The 16280-nt window shown below is 46.4% G+C and overlaps 1 protein-coding gene across 1 annotated transcript in view; it reads left to right on the top strand.

Moving 5' to 3' along the window:
- Positions 1 to 16280, top strand: part of LOC143804143 (class I histocompatibility antigen, F10 alpha chain-like) — a 134864-nt gene that overhangs the window by 25951 nt on the left and 92633 nt on the right. Inside the window, exon 2 of the mRNA XM_077281937.1 lies at positions 3590 to 3850. Within this exon, the coding sequence (XP_077138052.1) occupies positions 3590 to 3850 (261 nt within the window). The remainder of the gene's footprint in view (positions 1 to 3589; positions 3851 to 16280) is intronic.

Genomic DNA, 16280 nt, shown 5'->3' with positions numbered 1-16280 from the left:
ATGACATTGCCCCGGGGGGGGCGTGTTATAGTGTATGATCGTTGATCTGACACTTTGCTGTGCACTGTGTCAGATCGGCGATCTGAGGTGCACAGCTTCAGGCTTCCAGGCGCCTGCTCTGAGCAGGCGCTGTGGAGCCACCTCCCTGCAGGACCCGGATGCCGCGGCCATTTTGGATCTGGGCCTGCTGCAGGGAGGAGCAGGTAAGAGACCCTCGCAGCAACGCGATCACATCGCGTTGCTCCGGGGGTCTCAGGGAAGCATGCAGGGAGCCCCCTCCCTGCGCGATGCTTCCCTATACCGCCGGAACACTGCGATCATGTTTGATCGCAGTGTGCCGGGGGTTAATGTGCCGGGGGCGGTCCGTGACCACTCCTGGCACATTGTGCCAGATGTCAGCTGCGACAGTCAGCTGACACTCGGCCGCGCTCCCCCCGAGAGCGCGGCCGATCGCTATGACGTACTATCCCGTCGAGGGTCAGATAGGCCCAGGTCACCTCGACGGGGTAGTACGTCTAATGTCAGAGAGGGGTTAAGCTGATGCATACAGCATTATATGGTTTCAATATCCCATCCTCTCCTAGACTCCCCGACAGGATTACAGCGTGCCCTAAGTGCGGAACGCCTTCAACGAATCTCTGGTATGGGGTGTGGGAATGCAGGGCAATTAGAGCGTACTATAAACAGGTAGGGGAGCAGGTTCGATTGTGCTGGTGAATCCATCTCCCACAAACGCCACAAACCCCGGGAGACACAACTCACAGGAGTTAAAGCAAAGATCCCTAAAAACATCCACACATTCTTAGTTGTAGCCTTACGTGGTTTATCTGGTGAATGGTTTAAACCAAACTCCCCATCGATGGTGATAATAGCCCAGATGAAGCACTTACTGGGAATTGAATTAACGCATATACTCGAGTATAAGCCGACCCGCGTATAAGCCGACCCCCCCTAATTTTGCCACTAAACTGGGAAAACCTAATGACTCGAGTATAAGCCTAGGGTGGAAAATGCAGCAGCTACCGGTAAATGTCAAAAATAAAAATAGATACCAATAAAAGTAAAATTAATTGAGACATCAGTAGTTTAAGTGTTTTTGAATATCCATATTGAATCAGGAGCCCCATATAATGCTCCATTAAGTTCATGATGGGCCCCATAAGATGCTCCATATTAAAATATGACCCATACAATGCTGCACAAATGCGAATTATGGCCCCATAAGATGCTCCATACAGACATTTGCCCCATAAAATGCTGCACAAATGTTTATGGCCCCATACGATGCTCCATACAGGCATTTGCCCCATACAATGCTGCACAAATGCGGATTATGGCCCCATAAAACGCTCCATAGAGATATTTGCCCCATATAATGCTGCACATGGCCCCATAAGATGCTCCATACAGATATTTGCCCCATATAATGCTGCACATGGCCCAATAAGATGCTCCATACAGATATCTGCCCCATATGCTGTTGCTGCGATTAAAAAAATAAAAAATCACATACTCACTTCTCAGGCCCCCGGCACTTGCTATACTCACCTTTCCCATTCCATCGCCGACCGCCGCTGTGTCTTCCCTGTCCTCTGCACCGACTTTCAGGCAGATGGCGGCGTGCACTAATCGCGTCATCGCGTCCTCTGACCTGAGCGTCACTGCAGAGGATGGGGAAGACACAGCAGCGCAGGCGGTGGAACGAGGGACAGGTGAATATCACGCACTGCCCCCATTATACTCACCTGCTCCTGGTGCGGTCCCTGCACATCTGTTCCCCGGTAGCTTCTTCCTGTAGTGAGCAGTCACATGATACCGCTCATTACAGTAATGAATATACAGCTCCACCCCTATGGGAGTGGAGTCCATATTCATTACTGTAATGAGCAGTACCATGTGACCGCTCACTACAGGAAGAAGCTGCTGTGTTATGGACCTGGTGGTTAGGAACACTTGAAATGACCTGATAGGTAAACCAGAAATATAGGAGAAGCTCTGGGGATGTGGGAACTTTAGTGACCGCAACCCTGATCCTATCACACACACTATAGGCAGCCGTGGAGCGTACCTAACTCTCCCTAGATGCCTCTTCACAGCCTGAGAGCTAGCTACCCCTAGAGAGAAACAAAGCCTCACTTGCCTCAGAGAAATTTCCCCAAAGTAAAGTCAGCCCCCCACAAATAATGATGGTGAGTTAAGAGGAAAATACAAACATAGGAATGAAAACAGGTTTTAGCAAAGGAGGCCCACTAATACTAAATAGTAAGAAGATAGCAAGGGAACTGTGCGGTCAGTATAAAATACTACAAAAATATCCACGCAGAGAATACAAAAAGACCCTCACACCGACTCACGATGTGAGGGCACAACTCTGCACACCAGAGCTTCCAGCTAGCAAAAAATAGCATATAAGCAAGCTGGACTGAACTTATCATATACTGAGAAACATTTTCCAAAAGCAATGAGCAAAAATGAACTAGCATGAACTTACCTTCTCCTGGAGGAGACAGGTCACAAGAGAAGACCCAGAGAGATCTGAACCAATACTGAATACAACGACAGCTGGCAACAAGTAAAGATCTAGGTGGAGTTAAATAGGCAACCAGCATAGCAGAAAACGAGGCAGCTGGGAGCCCAGCTAAAGACCAGCAGTATGACTCAAAGCCACCAGAGGGAGCCCACGAACAGAACTCAACAAAGTACCATTCACGACCACAGGAGGGAGCCCGAGAACGGAATTCACAACACTGCTGGCGCTAGAGAACCAGGGACCTGCAGGGACTGCGCCAGGAGCAGGTGAGTATTATTACACAGCTCCGCTTCCCCTCCCCTGCCGACCCCTAGGTATGACTCGAGTATAAGCCGAGAGGGGCAATTTAAGCCTAAAAAAAATGGGCTGAAATTCTCGGCTTATACTCGAGTATATACGGTAATAGAGGCAAAAAGGAGTAAAGAAAAATCTGCAGGGAAAGTACTTCCGCTGTGGAAAACGTTCATTGGTTTCCACTATAGTCCCCATGAAATATCGAGAATGATTAGTCCCTTCCGCCACACGGAATGGTGCTGTCTGGAGGATCTGAGCAGGACGTTGGGGGTCTTGGGAACTATTCCAGATGTATAATGTCTATTAAAGATACAACATATATTTCTGTAGAACGACACTCTGGACAATGCAAAATACAGTAAAAGATTCTCTTCCTTCCCCTATTCCCCTTCTATGTAGTCAGTCTGTCCTTTCTTTCTCTTACTGTTTCCCCAAAATGTGTGTTACCAGGCACTGACGGAGATCTATCTATGTATCTATATACTATTTTAAAAAAGTTATGCGGATCTGTTGTCTGACAAGTAAGATTTGTATATGTACTTTTGGTAATTTACAGTGTCATTGCCGATGCTATATCCTGTCCTATGTTACGTTATCTGACGTTATGCTTAAAAAAAAGCAATAAAAATGATGTTTAATTTTAAAAAAATATATATATTATTATTATCCTGTATATACATGTGTATCCTGTACATATCTGTGTGTCTCCTCCTGTGACTACAGTGTCCTGTGTGTGTGATATGTAAGACTCTGTGTCTCTCTCAGACAGTCACTCTCTGCGGTATTATTACACGGTGGTCTCAGCTCCGGGGTCCGGGCTGCCAGAGTTCTCTATTGTTGGATATGTGGATGATCGGGAGATTGTGAATTATAACTCAGACAGCGGCAGATACCTACCCAAGGTCCAGTGGATGGAGACAATGCAGGATGGATACTGGGAGACGAATACTCAGAGAGCTAAAGGGAATGAGGCTGCAATGAGACATAATGTGAGGATAGCGATGGCACGATTCAACCAGAGCAGAGGTGAGAAATATGCTATATACACACTGCACTGTATACACACTACACTGTATACACTATATACACACTACACTGTATACACTATACACACTACACTGTATACACAATACACACACTACACTGTATACACTATCTAAACACTACACCATACCTCCCAACTTTTGAAGATTGGAAAGAGGGACAAAGTTTGCGGCGCGCTAGGCGCGCCGGGGCAAATTTTAGGCCACGCCTCTGACCACACCCATTCATAACTAGCCACACCCATATCCACGTCCCAACCACACCCATTTAGCACTGCTGATCACACTTTCATAAAGAATAATTATAAACAAAAAAATATGGCCACACAGTGCCCCATACTGTATAATGGCCACACATGATGCTCCATACTGCACGATGACCACACATGACGCTCCATACTGTATAATGGCCACACATGATGCTCCATACTGTACAATGGCCCCACATGATGCTCCTTACTGTATAATGGCCACACAGTGCTCCATACTGTATAATGGCCCCACATGATGCTCCATACTGTATAATGGCCACACAGTGCTCCATACTGTACAATGGCCCCACATGATGCTCAATACTGTATAATGGCCCCACATGATGCTCCATACTGTATGATGGCCACACAGTGCTCCATACTGTATAATGGCCACACATGATGCTCCATACTGTATAATGGCCACGCAGTGCTCCATACTGTATAATGGCCCCACATGATGCTCCATACTGTACAATGGCCCCACATGATGCTCCATACTGTATAATGGCCACACAGTGCTCCATACTGGATAATGGCCCCACATGATGCTCCATACTGTACAATGGCCCCACATGATGCTCCATACTGTACAATGGCCCCATGTGATGCTCCATACTGTACAATGGCCGCACATGCTCAATACTGTATAATAATAGAAAAACAGGACGTGCACTCTGTGAGTCATGTGGCAGGTGCTGGTTGAACCCGGAAGAGTCCAGATAATATGAATTTTTAGAAGAAAACAACCGCACTCAAACTGTAGATTTGCGTCATAAATGTAAGGAGTTTAATAGGGACAACACAGTGATACAATCAATTGTTCAGGTATTGCAGAGGTAACGTTTTGACCCTGATATGGGCCTTTGTCAAACCTCACTGAAAAAGTACAGAAACAAAAAATTAGAAACATATATGGAACTGTCATGATTCCCAATGGCAGGGGAACAGGGAAAAAAACGGACGAGCTCTAGGAGGATGGTAACTAAGGTAACCGCGATGCTGAACCTACCACGCAACTAATAGTAGCCAGGGGGTGTTCCTACGTTGTTTCTAGACACCTCGCACCAGCCAGAGATCTAACTACCCCTATCAGAGGAATACACAGACCTGGCTTGCCTCCAGGGAAACCCCAAAAGTCATAGTAGCCCCCCACATATAATGACGGTTAGGTAAGAGGAAAACACAAACGCAGTATGAATATAGATTCAGCACAGTGAGGCCCTCTAACTAGATAGCAGAAAATACAAAAGAGGACTTCACGGTTACCTCAAAAACCCTAAGTAGCCATCCTGAAATTACCTTAGCTCCGTTATCTGTTGTGAATTTGGTTTCTGGGCTCCCCCGGTGGTCACTGGTGGTACTGAACTTGTGTGCTTCATCGCCTCTGTTCACCTGTTTCCATCAGGATGTGGGAGTTGTCTATTTAGCCTTGCTCCTCAGTCATTTCTATGCCGGCCAACAATGTTACCAGAAGCCTTTCTGTTGCATGTTCCTGCTCCTAGACTACTATCAGCTAAGTTGGACTTGTAGTCCTAAGTTTGTTTTGCATTTTTGTTCCAGTTCTCTGTGATTGTTTATTTCTGAGGCTGGAAGCTCTTGTGAGCTGGAATTGCCACTCTGGTGTCATGAGTTGATATTAGAGTCTTAAAGTAATTCCAGGATGGTGTTTTGAAAGGGTTTTCAGCTGACTGTGAAGTTCCCTTTTCTGTCTTCCTACTATCTAGTAAGCGGACCTCAATTTGCTAAACCTGTCTTCATACTTCGTGTGTCAATTTCCTCTGAAATCACCGACAATATATGTGGGGGCTACTGTCTGCCTTGTGGGGAAAATTTCTCTAGAGGTAAGCCAGGTCTGTATTTTCCTCTGCTAGGGTCAGTCAGTTCTCCGGCTGGCGCTGGGCGTCTAGGGATAAAACGTAGGCACGCTACCCGGCCACTGTTATTTGTGCGGTAGGTTTAGCTCACAGTCAGCTCGAGTTCCCATCTTCCAAGAGCTAGTCCTTTTGTATGCTTTCTATGTTCTCTTGCCATTGAGAACCATGACAGTTTGGCCGGCCAAGGGTTAAAATTATTGGCAGAAGAAAGGAGAGAAAAGAAGTCTGTAGATAAATTTTTTTTTTTTTTTTCTGAGTTTGCTCATTAGTTGATTCACTAGCTTCTCTGCTTACTGCAGCCTTCGTCTCTCTCTCCTTCTAATCCTTGAATGGTTCTGACTTCACCTGATGAAAATGGATCCTCAGAGTTTAGCTACAGGTCTGAACAATCTCGATATGAAGGTTCAAAGTTTACAGGATTTTGTAATTCATGCTCCTATATCTGAACCTAGAGTACCTTTGCCTGAATTTTTCTCCGGGGATAGATCTCGCTTCCAGAATTTCAAACATAATTGTAAATTATTTTTGTCTCTGAGATCTCGCTCCGCTGGAGATCCTGCACAGCAGGTCAGGATTGTAATATCCTTGCTCCGGGGCGACCCTCAGGATTGGGCATTTGCTTTGGCACCAGGGGATCCTGCGTTGCTCAATGTGGATGCGTTTTTCCTGGCTTTGGGGTTGCTTTATGAGGAACCTCATTTAGAGATTCAGGCTGAAAAAGCCTTGATGGCCCTGTCTCAAGGGCAAGATGAGGCTGAAATATACTGCCAAAAATTTCGTAAGTGGTCTGTGCTTACTCAGTGGAATGAGTGCGCCCTGGCGGCGAATTTCAGAGAGGGTCTCTCTGATGCCATTAAAGATGTTATGGTGGGGTTCCCTGTGCCTGCAGGTCTGAATGAGTCCATGACAATGGCTATTCAGATTGATCGGCGTTTGCGGGAGCGCAAACCTGTGCACCATTTGGCGGTGTCTACTGAGAAGGCGCCAGAGATTATGCAATGTGATAGAATTCTGTCCAGAAGCGAACGACAGAATTTTAGGCGAAAAAATGGGTTGTGCTTCTATTGTGGCGATTCAACTCATGTTATATCAGCATGCTCTAAACGTACTAAGAAGGTTGATAAGTCTGTTTCAATTGGTACTTTACAGTCCAAGTTTATTCTATCTGTGACCCTGATTTGCTCTTTATCGTCTATTACCGCGGACGCCTATGTCGACTCTGGCGCCGCTTTGAGTCTTATGGATTGGTCCTTTGCCAAACGCTGTGGGTTTAATTTAGAGCCTCTGGAAGTTCCTATACCTCTGAAGGGTATTGACTCCACGCCATTGGCTAGTAATAAACCACAATACTGGACACAAGTAACTATGCGTATTAATCCGGATCACCAGGAGATTATTCGCTTCCTTGTGTTGTATAATCTACATGATGTGTTGGTGCTTGGATTGCCATGGCTGCAATCTCATAACCCAGTCCTCGACTGGAAAGCAATGTCTGTGTTAAGCTGGGGATGTCAGGGGACTCATGGGGACGTACCTTTGGTTTCCATTTCGTCATCTATTCCCTCTGAGATTCCGGAATTTTTATCTGATTATCGTGACGTTTTTGAGGAGCCTAAACTTGGTTCACTACCTCCGCACAGAGATTGCGATTGTACAATAGATCTGATTCCGGGCAGTAAGTTTCCAAAGGGTCGTTTATTTAATCTATCTGTGCCTGAACACGCTGCTATGCGGGAATATATTAAGGAGTCCTTGGAAAAGGGACATATTCGTCCTTCGTCATCTCCCTTAGGAGCCGGTTTTTTCTTTGTATCTAAAAAAGATGGCTCTTTGAGGCCGTGTATTGATTATCGGCTTTTGAATAAAATCACGGTTAAATATCAGTATCCTTTGCCACTGCTTACTGATTTGTTTGCTCGAATAAAGGGGGCCAAGTGGTTCTCTAAGATTGATCTTCGTGGGGCGTATAATTTAGTGCGAATTAAGCAGGGGGATGAGTGGAAAACCGCATTTAATACGCCTGAGGGCCATTTTGAGTATTTAGTAATGCCTTTTGGTCTTTCAAATGCCCCTTCAGTCTTTCAGTCTTTTATGCATGACATTTTCCGTGAATATTTGGATAAATTTATGATTGTGTATCTGGATGATATTTTGATTTTTTCGGACGACTGGGACTCTCATGTCCAACAGGTCAGGAGGGTTTTTCAGGTTTTGCGCTCTAATTCCTTGTGTGTAAAGGGTTCTAAGTGTGTTTTTGGGGTTCAAAAGATTTCGTTTTTGGGGTACATTTTTTTCCCCCTCTTCCATTGAGATGGACCCTGTCAAGGTTCAGGCTATTTGTGATTGGACGCAACCCTCTTCTCTTAAGAGCCTTCAGAAGTTTTTGGGCTTTGCTAATTTTTATCGTCGATTTATAACTGGTTTTTCTGATGTTGCTAAACCGTTGACTGATTTGACTAAGAAGGGTGCTGATGTTGCTGATTGGTCCCCTGCTGCTGTGGAGGCCTTTCGGGAGCTTAAGCGCCGCTTTTCTTCCGCCCCTGTATTGCGTCAGCCTGATGTTACTCTTCCTTTTCAGGTTGAGGTCGACGCTTCAGAAATCGGAGCTGGGGCGGTTTTGTCGCAGAAAAGTTCCGACTGCTCCGTGATGAGACCTTGCGCGTTCTTTTCTCGTAAATTTTCGCCCGCTGAGCGAAATTATGATATTGGTAATCGGGAGCTCTTGGCTATGAAGTGGGCTTTTGAGGAGTGGCGTCATTGGCTTGAGGGGGCTAGACATCAGGTGGTGGTATTGACTGACCACAAGAATTTGATTTATCTTGAGTCTGCCAGGCGCCTGAATCCTAGACAGGCGCGCTGGTCGTTATTTTTCTCTCGGTTTAATTTTGTGGTTTCTTACCTACCGGGTTCTAAAAATGTGAAGGCGGATGCCCTTTCTAGGAGTTTTGAGCCTGATTCCCCTGGTAATTCTGAACCTACAGGTATCCTTAAGGATGGAGTGATATTATCTGCTGTTTCCCCAGACTTGCGACGGGTCTTGCAGGAGTTTCAGGCGGATAGACCTGATCGTTGCCCGCCTGGTAGAATGTTTGTCCCTGATGATTGGACCAGTAGAGTCATATCGGAGGTCCATTCTTCTGCGTTAGCTGGTCATCCTGGAATCTTTGGTACCAGGGATTTGGTGGCTAGGTCCTTCTGGTGGCCTTCCCTGTCGCGAGATGTGCGAGGTTTTGTGCAGTCTTGTGATGTTTGTGCTCGGGCCAAGCCTTGTTGTTCTCGGGCTAGTGGATTGTTGTTATCTTTGCCTATTCCGAAGAGGCCTTGGACTCACATCTCCATGGATTTTATTTCTGATCTCCCTGTTTCTCAGAAGATGTCTGTCATCTGGGTGGTGTGTGACCGTTTCTCTAAGATGGTCCATTTGGTCCCCTTGCCTAAATTGCCTTCCTCATCCGAGCTGGTTCCTCTGTTTTTTCAAAATGTGGTTCGCTTGCATGGTATTCCGGAGAATATCGTGTCTGACAGGGGAACCCAATTCGTGTCTAGATTTTGGCGAGCGTTCTGTGCTAGGATGGGCATTGATTTGTCTTTTTCGTCTGCTTTCCATCCTCAGACTAATGGCCAGACCGAGCGAACTAATCAGACCTTGGAGACTTATTTGAGGTGTTTTGTGTCTGCGGATCAGGATGATTGGGTTGCCTTTCTGCCCTTGGCGGAGTTTGCCCTCAATAATCGGGCTAGTTCTGCCACCTTGGTTTCTCCTTTCTTCTGTAATTCGGGGTTTCATCCTCGTTTCTCTTCCGGTCAGGTGGAGTCTTCGGATTGTCCTGGAGTGGATGCTGTGGTGGAGAGGTTGCATCAGATTTGGGGGCATGTGGTGGACAATTTGAAGTTGTCCCAGGAGAAGACTCAGCATTTTGCCAACCGCCGTCGTTGTGTTGGTCCTCGTCTTTGTGTTGGGGACTTGGTGTGGTTGTCTTCTCGTTTTGTCCCTATGAAGGTTTCTTCTCCTAAGTTTAAGCCTCGGTTCATCGGCCCGTACAAGATATTGGAGATTCTTAACCCTGTGTCCTTTCGTTTGGACCTCCCTGCATCTTTTTCTATTCATAATGTCTTCCATCGGTCATTGTTGCGCAGGTATGAGGTACCGGTTGTGCCTTCCGTTGAGCCTCCTGCTCCGGTGTTGGTTGAGGGTGAGTTGGAGTACGTTGTCGAGAAGATCTTGGATTCCCGTGTTTCCAGACGGAGACTTCAGTATCTGGTCAAGTGGAAGGGCTACGGTCAGGAGGATAATTCTTGGGTGACTGCCTCTGATGTTCATGCCTCCGATTTGGTCCGTGCCTTTCATAGGGCTCATCCTGATCGCCCTGGTGGTTCTGGTGAGGGTTCGGTGCCCCCTCCTTGAGGGGGGGGGGTACTGTTGTGAATTTGGTTTCTGGGCTCCCCCGGTGGTCACTGGTGGTACTGAACTTGTGTGCTTCATCGCCTCTGTTCACCTGTTTCCATCAGGATGTGGGAGTTGTCTATTTAGCCTTGCTCCTCAGTCATTTCTATGCCGGCCAACAATGTTACCAGAAGCCTTTCTGTTGCATGTTCCTGCTCCTAGACTACTATCAGCTAAGTTGGACTTGTAGTCCTAAGTTTGTTTTGCATTTTTGTTCCAGTTCTCTGTGATTGTTTATTTCTGAGGCTGGAAGCTCTTGTGAGCTGGAATTGCCACTCTGGTGTCATGAGTTGATATTAGAGTCTTAAAGTAATTCCAGGATGGTGTTTTGAAAGGGTTTTCAGCTGACTGTGAAGTTCCCTTTTCTGTCTTCCTACTATCTAGTAAGCGGACCTCAATTTGCTAAACCTGTCTTCATACTTCGTGTGTCAATTTCCTCTGAAATCACCGACAATATATGTGGGGGCTACTGTCTGCCTTGTGGGGAAAATTTCTCTAGAGGTAAGCCAGGTCTGTATTTTCCTCTGCTAGGGTCAGTCAGTTCTCCGGCTGGCGCTGGGCGTCTAGGGATAAAACGTAGGCACGCTACCCGGCCACTGTTATTTGTGCGGTAGGTTTAGCTCACAGTCAGCTTGAGTTCCCATCTTCCAATACAAGAGCTAGTCCTTTTGTATGCTTTCTATGTTCTCTTGCCATTGAGAACCATGACAGTTATCAACTCATGACACCGGAGTGGCAATTTCAGCTCACTAGAGCTTCCAGCAGCACAAGAAACATAAATGCATGCTGGACAAAAAACAAACGTTCAAATGCCAAAGATTCAACTTAGCTGAATTGCAGACTTGGAGCAGGTAGCAAGCAACAGGGGAGCTCTGGTAACATTGATTGCCGGCACTAGAATAACTGAGAAGCCAGCCTAAGTAGGAAACTCCCAATTGCCTGATGAAAACAGGTGCACTGGGAACCCAGCCACAAGTCAGCCAGTACCACAAGTAGCCACCAGAGGGAGCCCAAAAACAGAATTCACAACATGGAACAAAAAGAAACATATATGAAACAAAGAGAGAATGTACATATGCTGTTAGCTAGATGAAAGAGTATACACAGGAGGACCCCATACAATATTTACAGTATATACATAGTATGTACAAAAAGAAGCCCTAGGTAATGTAGGAGGGACTGGCCGAGTACTGCTGCATAGCAAGGGAGCAGAGGCCAAGGGGGAAGGCAACGTTGTCTACTAGAGTTCCAAAATAACATTGTCTGTTAAGGCAAACGTAGATATACATGTAAGACAATAAATAGATACATGGGATAAACAGTAATAATGGCAGTATAAGTGCAGAGTGTTACGCATACCTGACCTTCAAGAAGGAAGAGAAGAAAGCAACGCGGAATGCAATAGCTCCTAGGGAAAGCAAAGAGATTTATAAGAAAGCTGTACCAATAGGGGGGAGGGGTGGAGATATAGATAGGAGCGCAGCAGCACAATAGTGAAATAACTGGATAGTGGCAGAAAGTCCAGTAATAGAGGATGTAATGCACATACCGCTAAGGCAAGGGAGTTTGGAGATCCGGAACGGCACGGATGAGGGATTCAGTCCCTGAAAGAGCTGGAGTGCAGATGAAAGGGGGAGGGGCTGGTAAGATGAGCAAAAAACTGGGAAGGATGTACAGGAGCGTATGTCGATGTACAATACCTGTGGGTCCTGTGTCCGGGAGAAGCGGCTATGATGTGTGCTTAAGCCGGTGGGTGTGACTAATATAGACCCAGTGCAGGAAATGGAAAAGACGGCAGAGGGGGAGCGACAGCGTCTCACATGGCGGGGAACTGTGGTGGAACGCATGGTGAAGCGCAAGGGGCGGGCGCATGCGCTATGCTGAGGGAATGATGTGCGGCTAATGTGTGCTGCGGGGATGACATGGAGAGGGGGCGGCAGGGACGCACAGGGGCCAAGGTGGAACGCAGGGTGGAGCACAGAGAACAGGAGCATGCGCTGTGCTGAGAAGATGGTGTGCGGCAACTTTATGCTGCAGGGATACACTGTAGGCAGGGATGCACAGGGGGAGGGAGAAGGAGTGGAACGCAGGGTGGAGCGCAGTGGGCAGGAGCATGCGCACTAAAATAGAGTTGGTAGTGTGACGCCTATGTACTGCAGGACTGAGAGCGTAGTAGTCTGATACTGGACCAGGCAGTGGCGGCACAGCAAAAGGAGGGAGCCAGCAAAGACATTATGAATGGGCCAGAATATGTAATGTGGGTAAAGAGAATGGAAGGGGCGAGTGGAGTGAAGGCAAATGATAATGGAGTAAAATGAAATGAAATGATGGGAATAAAACGAGAATGGAAGAATAAATGTGTAATATGGGTTGGAAAAAGAAAAAACTAGTAATGGGGAAATGTGCACATGAAGGTAAAAATAGAATGGACAACATGAGGTGAAGTGAAAGGAATGGAAAAAAGAATGGAAAAGGACAAATAAAAAATAAAAAAATGTAAGAAATAGGAAATAAATGATAAATAAAAAATAAAAAGTAAAAAGAATGAAAAAATGGAAAAGGTGAGCGGAATGAAAAATTGAAAGAGCTGGGAAAATAATAATAACTGAAAAACTGAAAAAGTAGTAACAAATATATAAAAAAATATAAAAGATATAAAATGAAAAAAAGAGAAGAAACAAAATGTACTGTATATTGGCCGCACATGATACTTTGTACCGCATAATGGCCACACATAGCTACTCCTACACACGGGGCTGCGCTCCGTACACACACGCTCCACTCTATACACCTCGTACACATTTAGCTCAGCTCCGTACACCTCATACACACGGCTCCGCTCCGTACACCTCATACACACACGGCTCCGCTCCGTACACCTCGTACACACACGGCTCCTCTCTGTACACCTCGTACACACACGGCTCCGCTCACCTCATACTCACACGGCTCCGCTCCGTACACCTCGTACACCCACGGCTCCGCTCCGTACACCTCGTACACACACGGCTTCGCTCCATACACACACGGCTCTGCTACATTCACACTGTAAACACCTCCTGACCCCACACATAACAGGCAGCGCATCACCAGGGCACGTGCTTCTCTCCAGAGAAGGGGGTGTGTGAGCCCTGTGCCAGTGCTGCATGTGTTGCTTCCCTGGCACAGTGGCAGTGATGGAGGGGCAGCGACAGCACAAAGCCTCATTAGGTGCAGATCAGTAAATCTGGAGACATTTCTCTGCACGGTGAGAACTAGTTTCCTCTGTAACAAGCAGAGAAACAAGCAGCCTGCTGCAGCACATGGCTACCGAGCACGCCCACTCCAGCTCATTATCCTGCTGGCACCTACCTGGCACCGCACACACCGGGGACATGAGGGTCGATGTGCCTGCTCGTCCTGCACAACATCCAGCTGAGCTCCTCGTCACGTCCGTGTCCTGCGGATCATGACCCCGTGCCCAGCGCTGGCAGCACCTCCTTCATGCCACAGGTCAGGAAGCCCTAAGAGTAAGGCCGGCCTCACACTGGCTAGTTTTACGGACGTATGAGTGCCTAAACTACGTCCATAAAATACGCATAACACACGGCCCAATGATTCCCTATGTCCCAGCTCCTATCAGCCGTATTTTACTGATCCGTATTATACGGTCTTGTGCGGCCGTAGAAAATCGCAGCATGCTGCGTTTGTCACCGTATTGCACAAAAAAATTGCCAATGAAAGTCTATGGGGGCGAGAAATACAGATTACACACGGACCAGCAGTGTGACTTGCGAGAAATATGCAGCGGTGTTAGTGAAAAGTCGGTAATTCAATTGCCGGCTTTTCATTTCTCCTTCCCAAACCCGACAGGATATGAGACATGATTACATACAGTAAACCATCTCATATCCCTTTTTTTTGCATATTCCACACTACTAATGTTAGTAGTGTGTATGTGCAAAATTTGGGCGCTGTAGCTGCTAAAATAAAGGGTTAAATCGCGGAAAAAATTGGCGTGGGCTCCCGCGCAATTTTCTCTGCCAGAGTGGTAAAGTCAGTGATTGAGGGCAGATATTAATAGCCTAGAGAGGGACCATGGTTATTGCCCCCCCCAGCTAAAAACATCTGCCCCCAGCCACCCCAGAAAAGGCACATCTGGAAGATGCGCCTATTCTGGCACTTGGCCACTCTCTTCCCACTCCCGTGTAGCGGGGGGATATGGGGTAATGAAGGGTTAATGCCACCTTGCTATTGTAAGGTGACATTAAGCCAGATTAATAATGGAGAGGCGTCAATTATGACACCTATCCATTATTAATCCAATTGTATGAAAGGGTTAAAAAAACCACGTTATTAAAAAGTATTTTAATGAAATAAACACACAGGTTGTTTTAATATTTTATTGCTCTCTCAATCCACCTGAAGATCCTCGCTCTGAAAAATAATAAACCAACAATATACATACCTTCAGATGAGCAGTCACGTCCCACGAAGTAAATTCATCTGAAGGGGTTAAATTATTTTACAGCCAGGAGCTGTGCTAAAGCACTCGCTGGTGCCTGTAAACCCCGGGTGCTGAATGGAAAGCAGAGTGATCTGTACTTACATTGAGTCGCGGTGAGGCGCCCTCTGCTGGATGTTCTCATGAACTGCAGCCTTGGAAAAGTTCCCACGCTCGAGTTCATATGAGGACATCCAGCAGAGGGCGCCTCACCACGACTCAAGGTAAGTACAGATCACTCTGCTTTCCTTTCAGTACCCGGGGTTTACAGGCACGTGAGTGAATTTAGGAGCTAAATTACCGGCTTTTCACAGATATCGCGCTGAATTAAATATAAATACAGAATATATATATATATCTCAATTATATATATATATATATATATATATATATATATATATATACTGTATATATGTTTTACCGAACATTTGAGCGCATAAATCCATTAGATGTCGGTTTTGCAAGCCTGCGAGAAAATCTCGCAGTACGGATGCCATACGGATTACATACGGAGGATGCCATGCGCAAAATACGCTGACACACCCTGCCTACGGAGGACATACGGATCACTATTTTGGGGACTTTTCTGCGTATTACGGCCGTAATAAACGGACCGTATTTACATACGCTGAGTGTGAGGCCGGCCTAAGACTCAGGAACATGGGGAAGGGGCGTGGCCTAACACAAGGGGGTGTGTGACGGCTAATTATCTTATGTTGTCTGCGGGAGGAGAGTGTCCCGGGCAGGACAGCGGGGAAAATCATCAAATGCGGGACAATCCCGCACAATGAGGGACGGTTGGGAGCTATGCTACACTGTATACACAATATACACACTACACTGTATACACTATATACACACTACACTGTATACACTATATACACACTACATTGTATACAAAATATACACACTACACTATATACACACTACACTGTATACACTATATACACACTACACTGTATACACACTGCACTGTATACACAATATACACACTGCACTGTATACACAATATACACACCACTCTGTATACACAGACTGTGGAGACCTGGGTGTCGTAACCAGTGCCTTCCCCCCTCCCATCACTCCCGTAATGAAACACACTCAGTGCTAGGTGGGTTGAACAGGTCGGTCAGTCTATTAATTAAATAAGCAGAGAAAGGCAATTACATATCTGTTGTGAATTTGGATTCTGGGCTCCCCCGGTGGCCGCTTGTGGAATTGGACTTGTCTTCCTCTTTCCTGTTTCACCTGGTTCCATCAGTAGTGGGTGTCGCTATTTAAGCTCATTTCTCTGGTGGTTTCTTGCCGGTCAACAATGTTATCTGATGCCTCTCAGTGCTTGTTCCTGCTTCTAGACA

This window comes from Ranitomeya variabilis, chromosome 1 (assembly GCF_051348905.1).
Source record: "Ranitomeya variabilis isolate aRanVar5 chromosome 1, aRanVar5.hap1, whole genome shotgun sequence".
Taxonomy (NCBI): domain Eukaryota; kingdom Metazoa; phylum Chordata; class Amphibia; order Anura; family Dendrobatidae; genus Ranitomeya; species Ranitomeya variabilis.
Note: the sequence above shows the minus strand (reverse complement) of the source record. Positions and strands in the feature narration are given on the sequence as shown.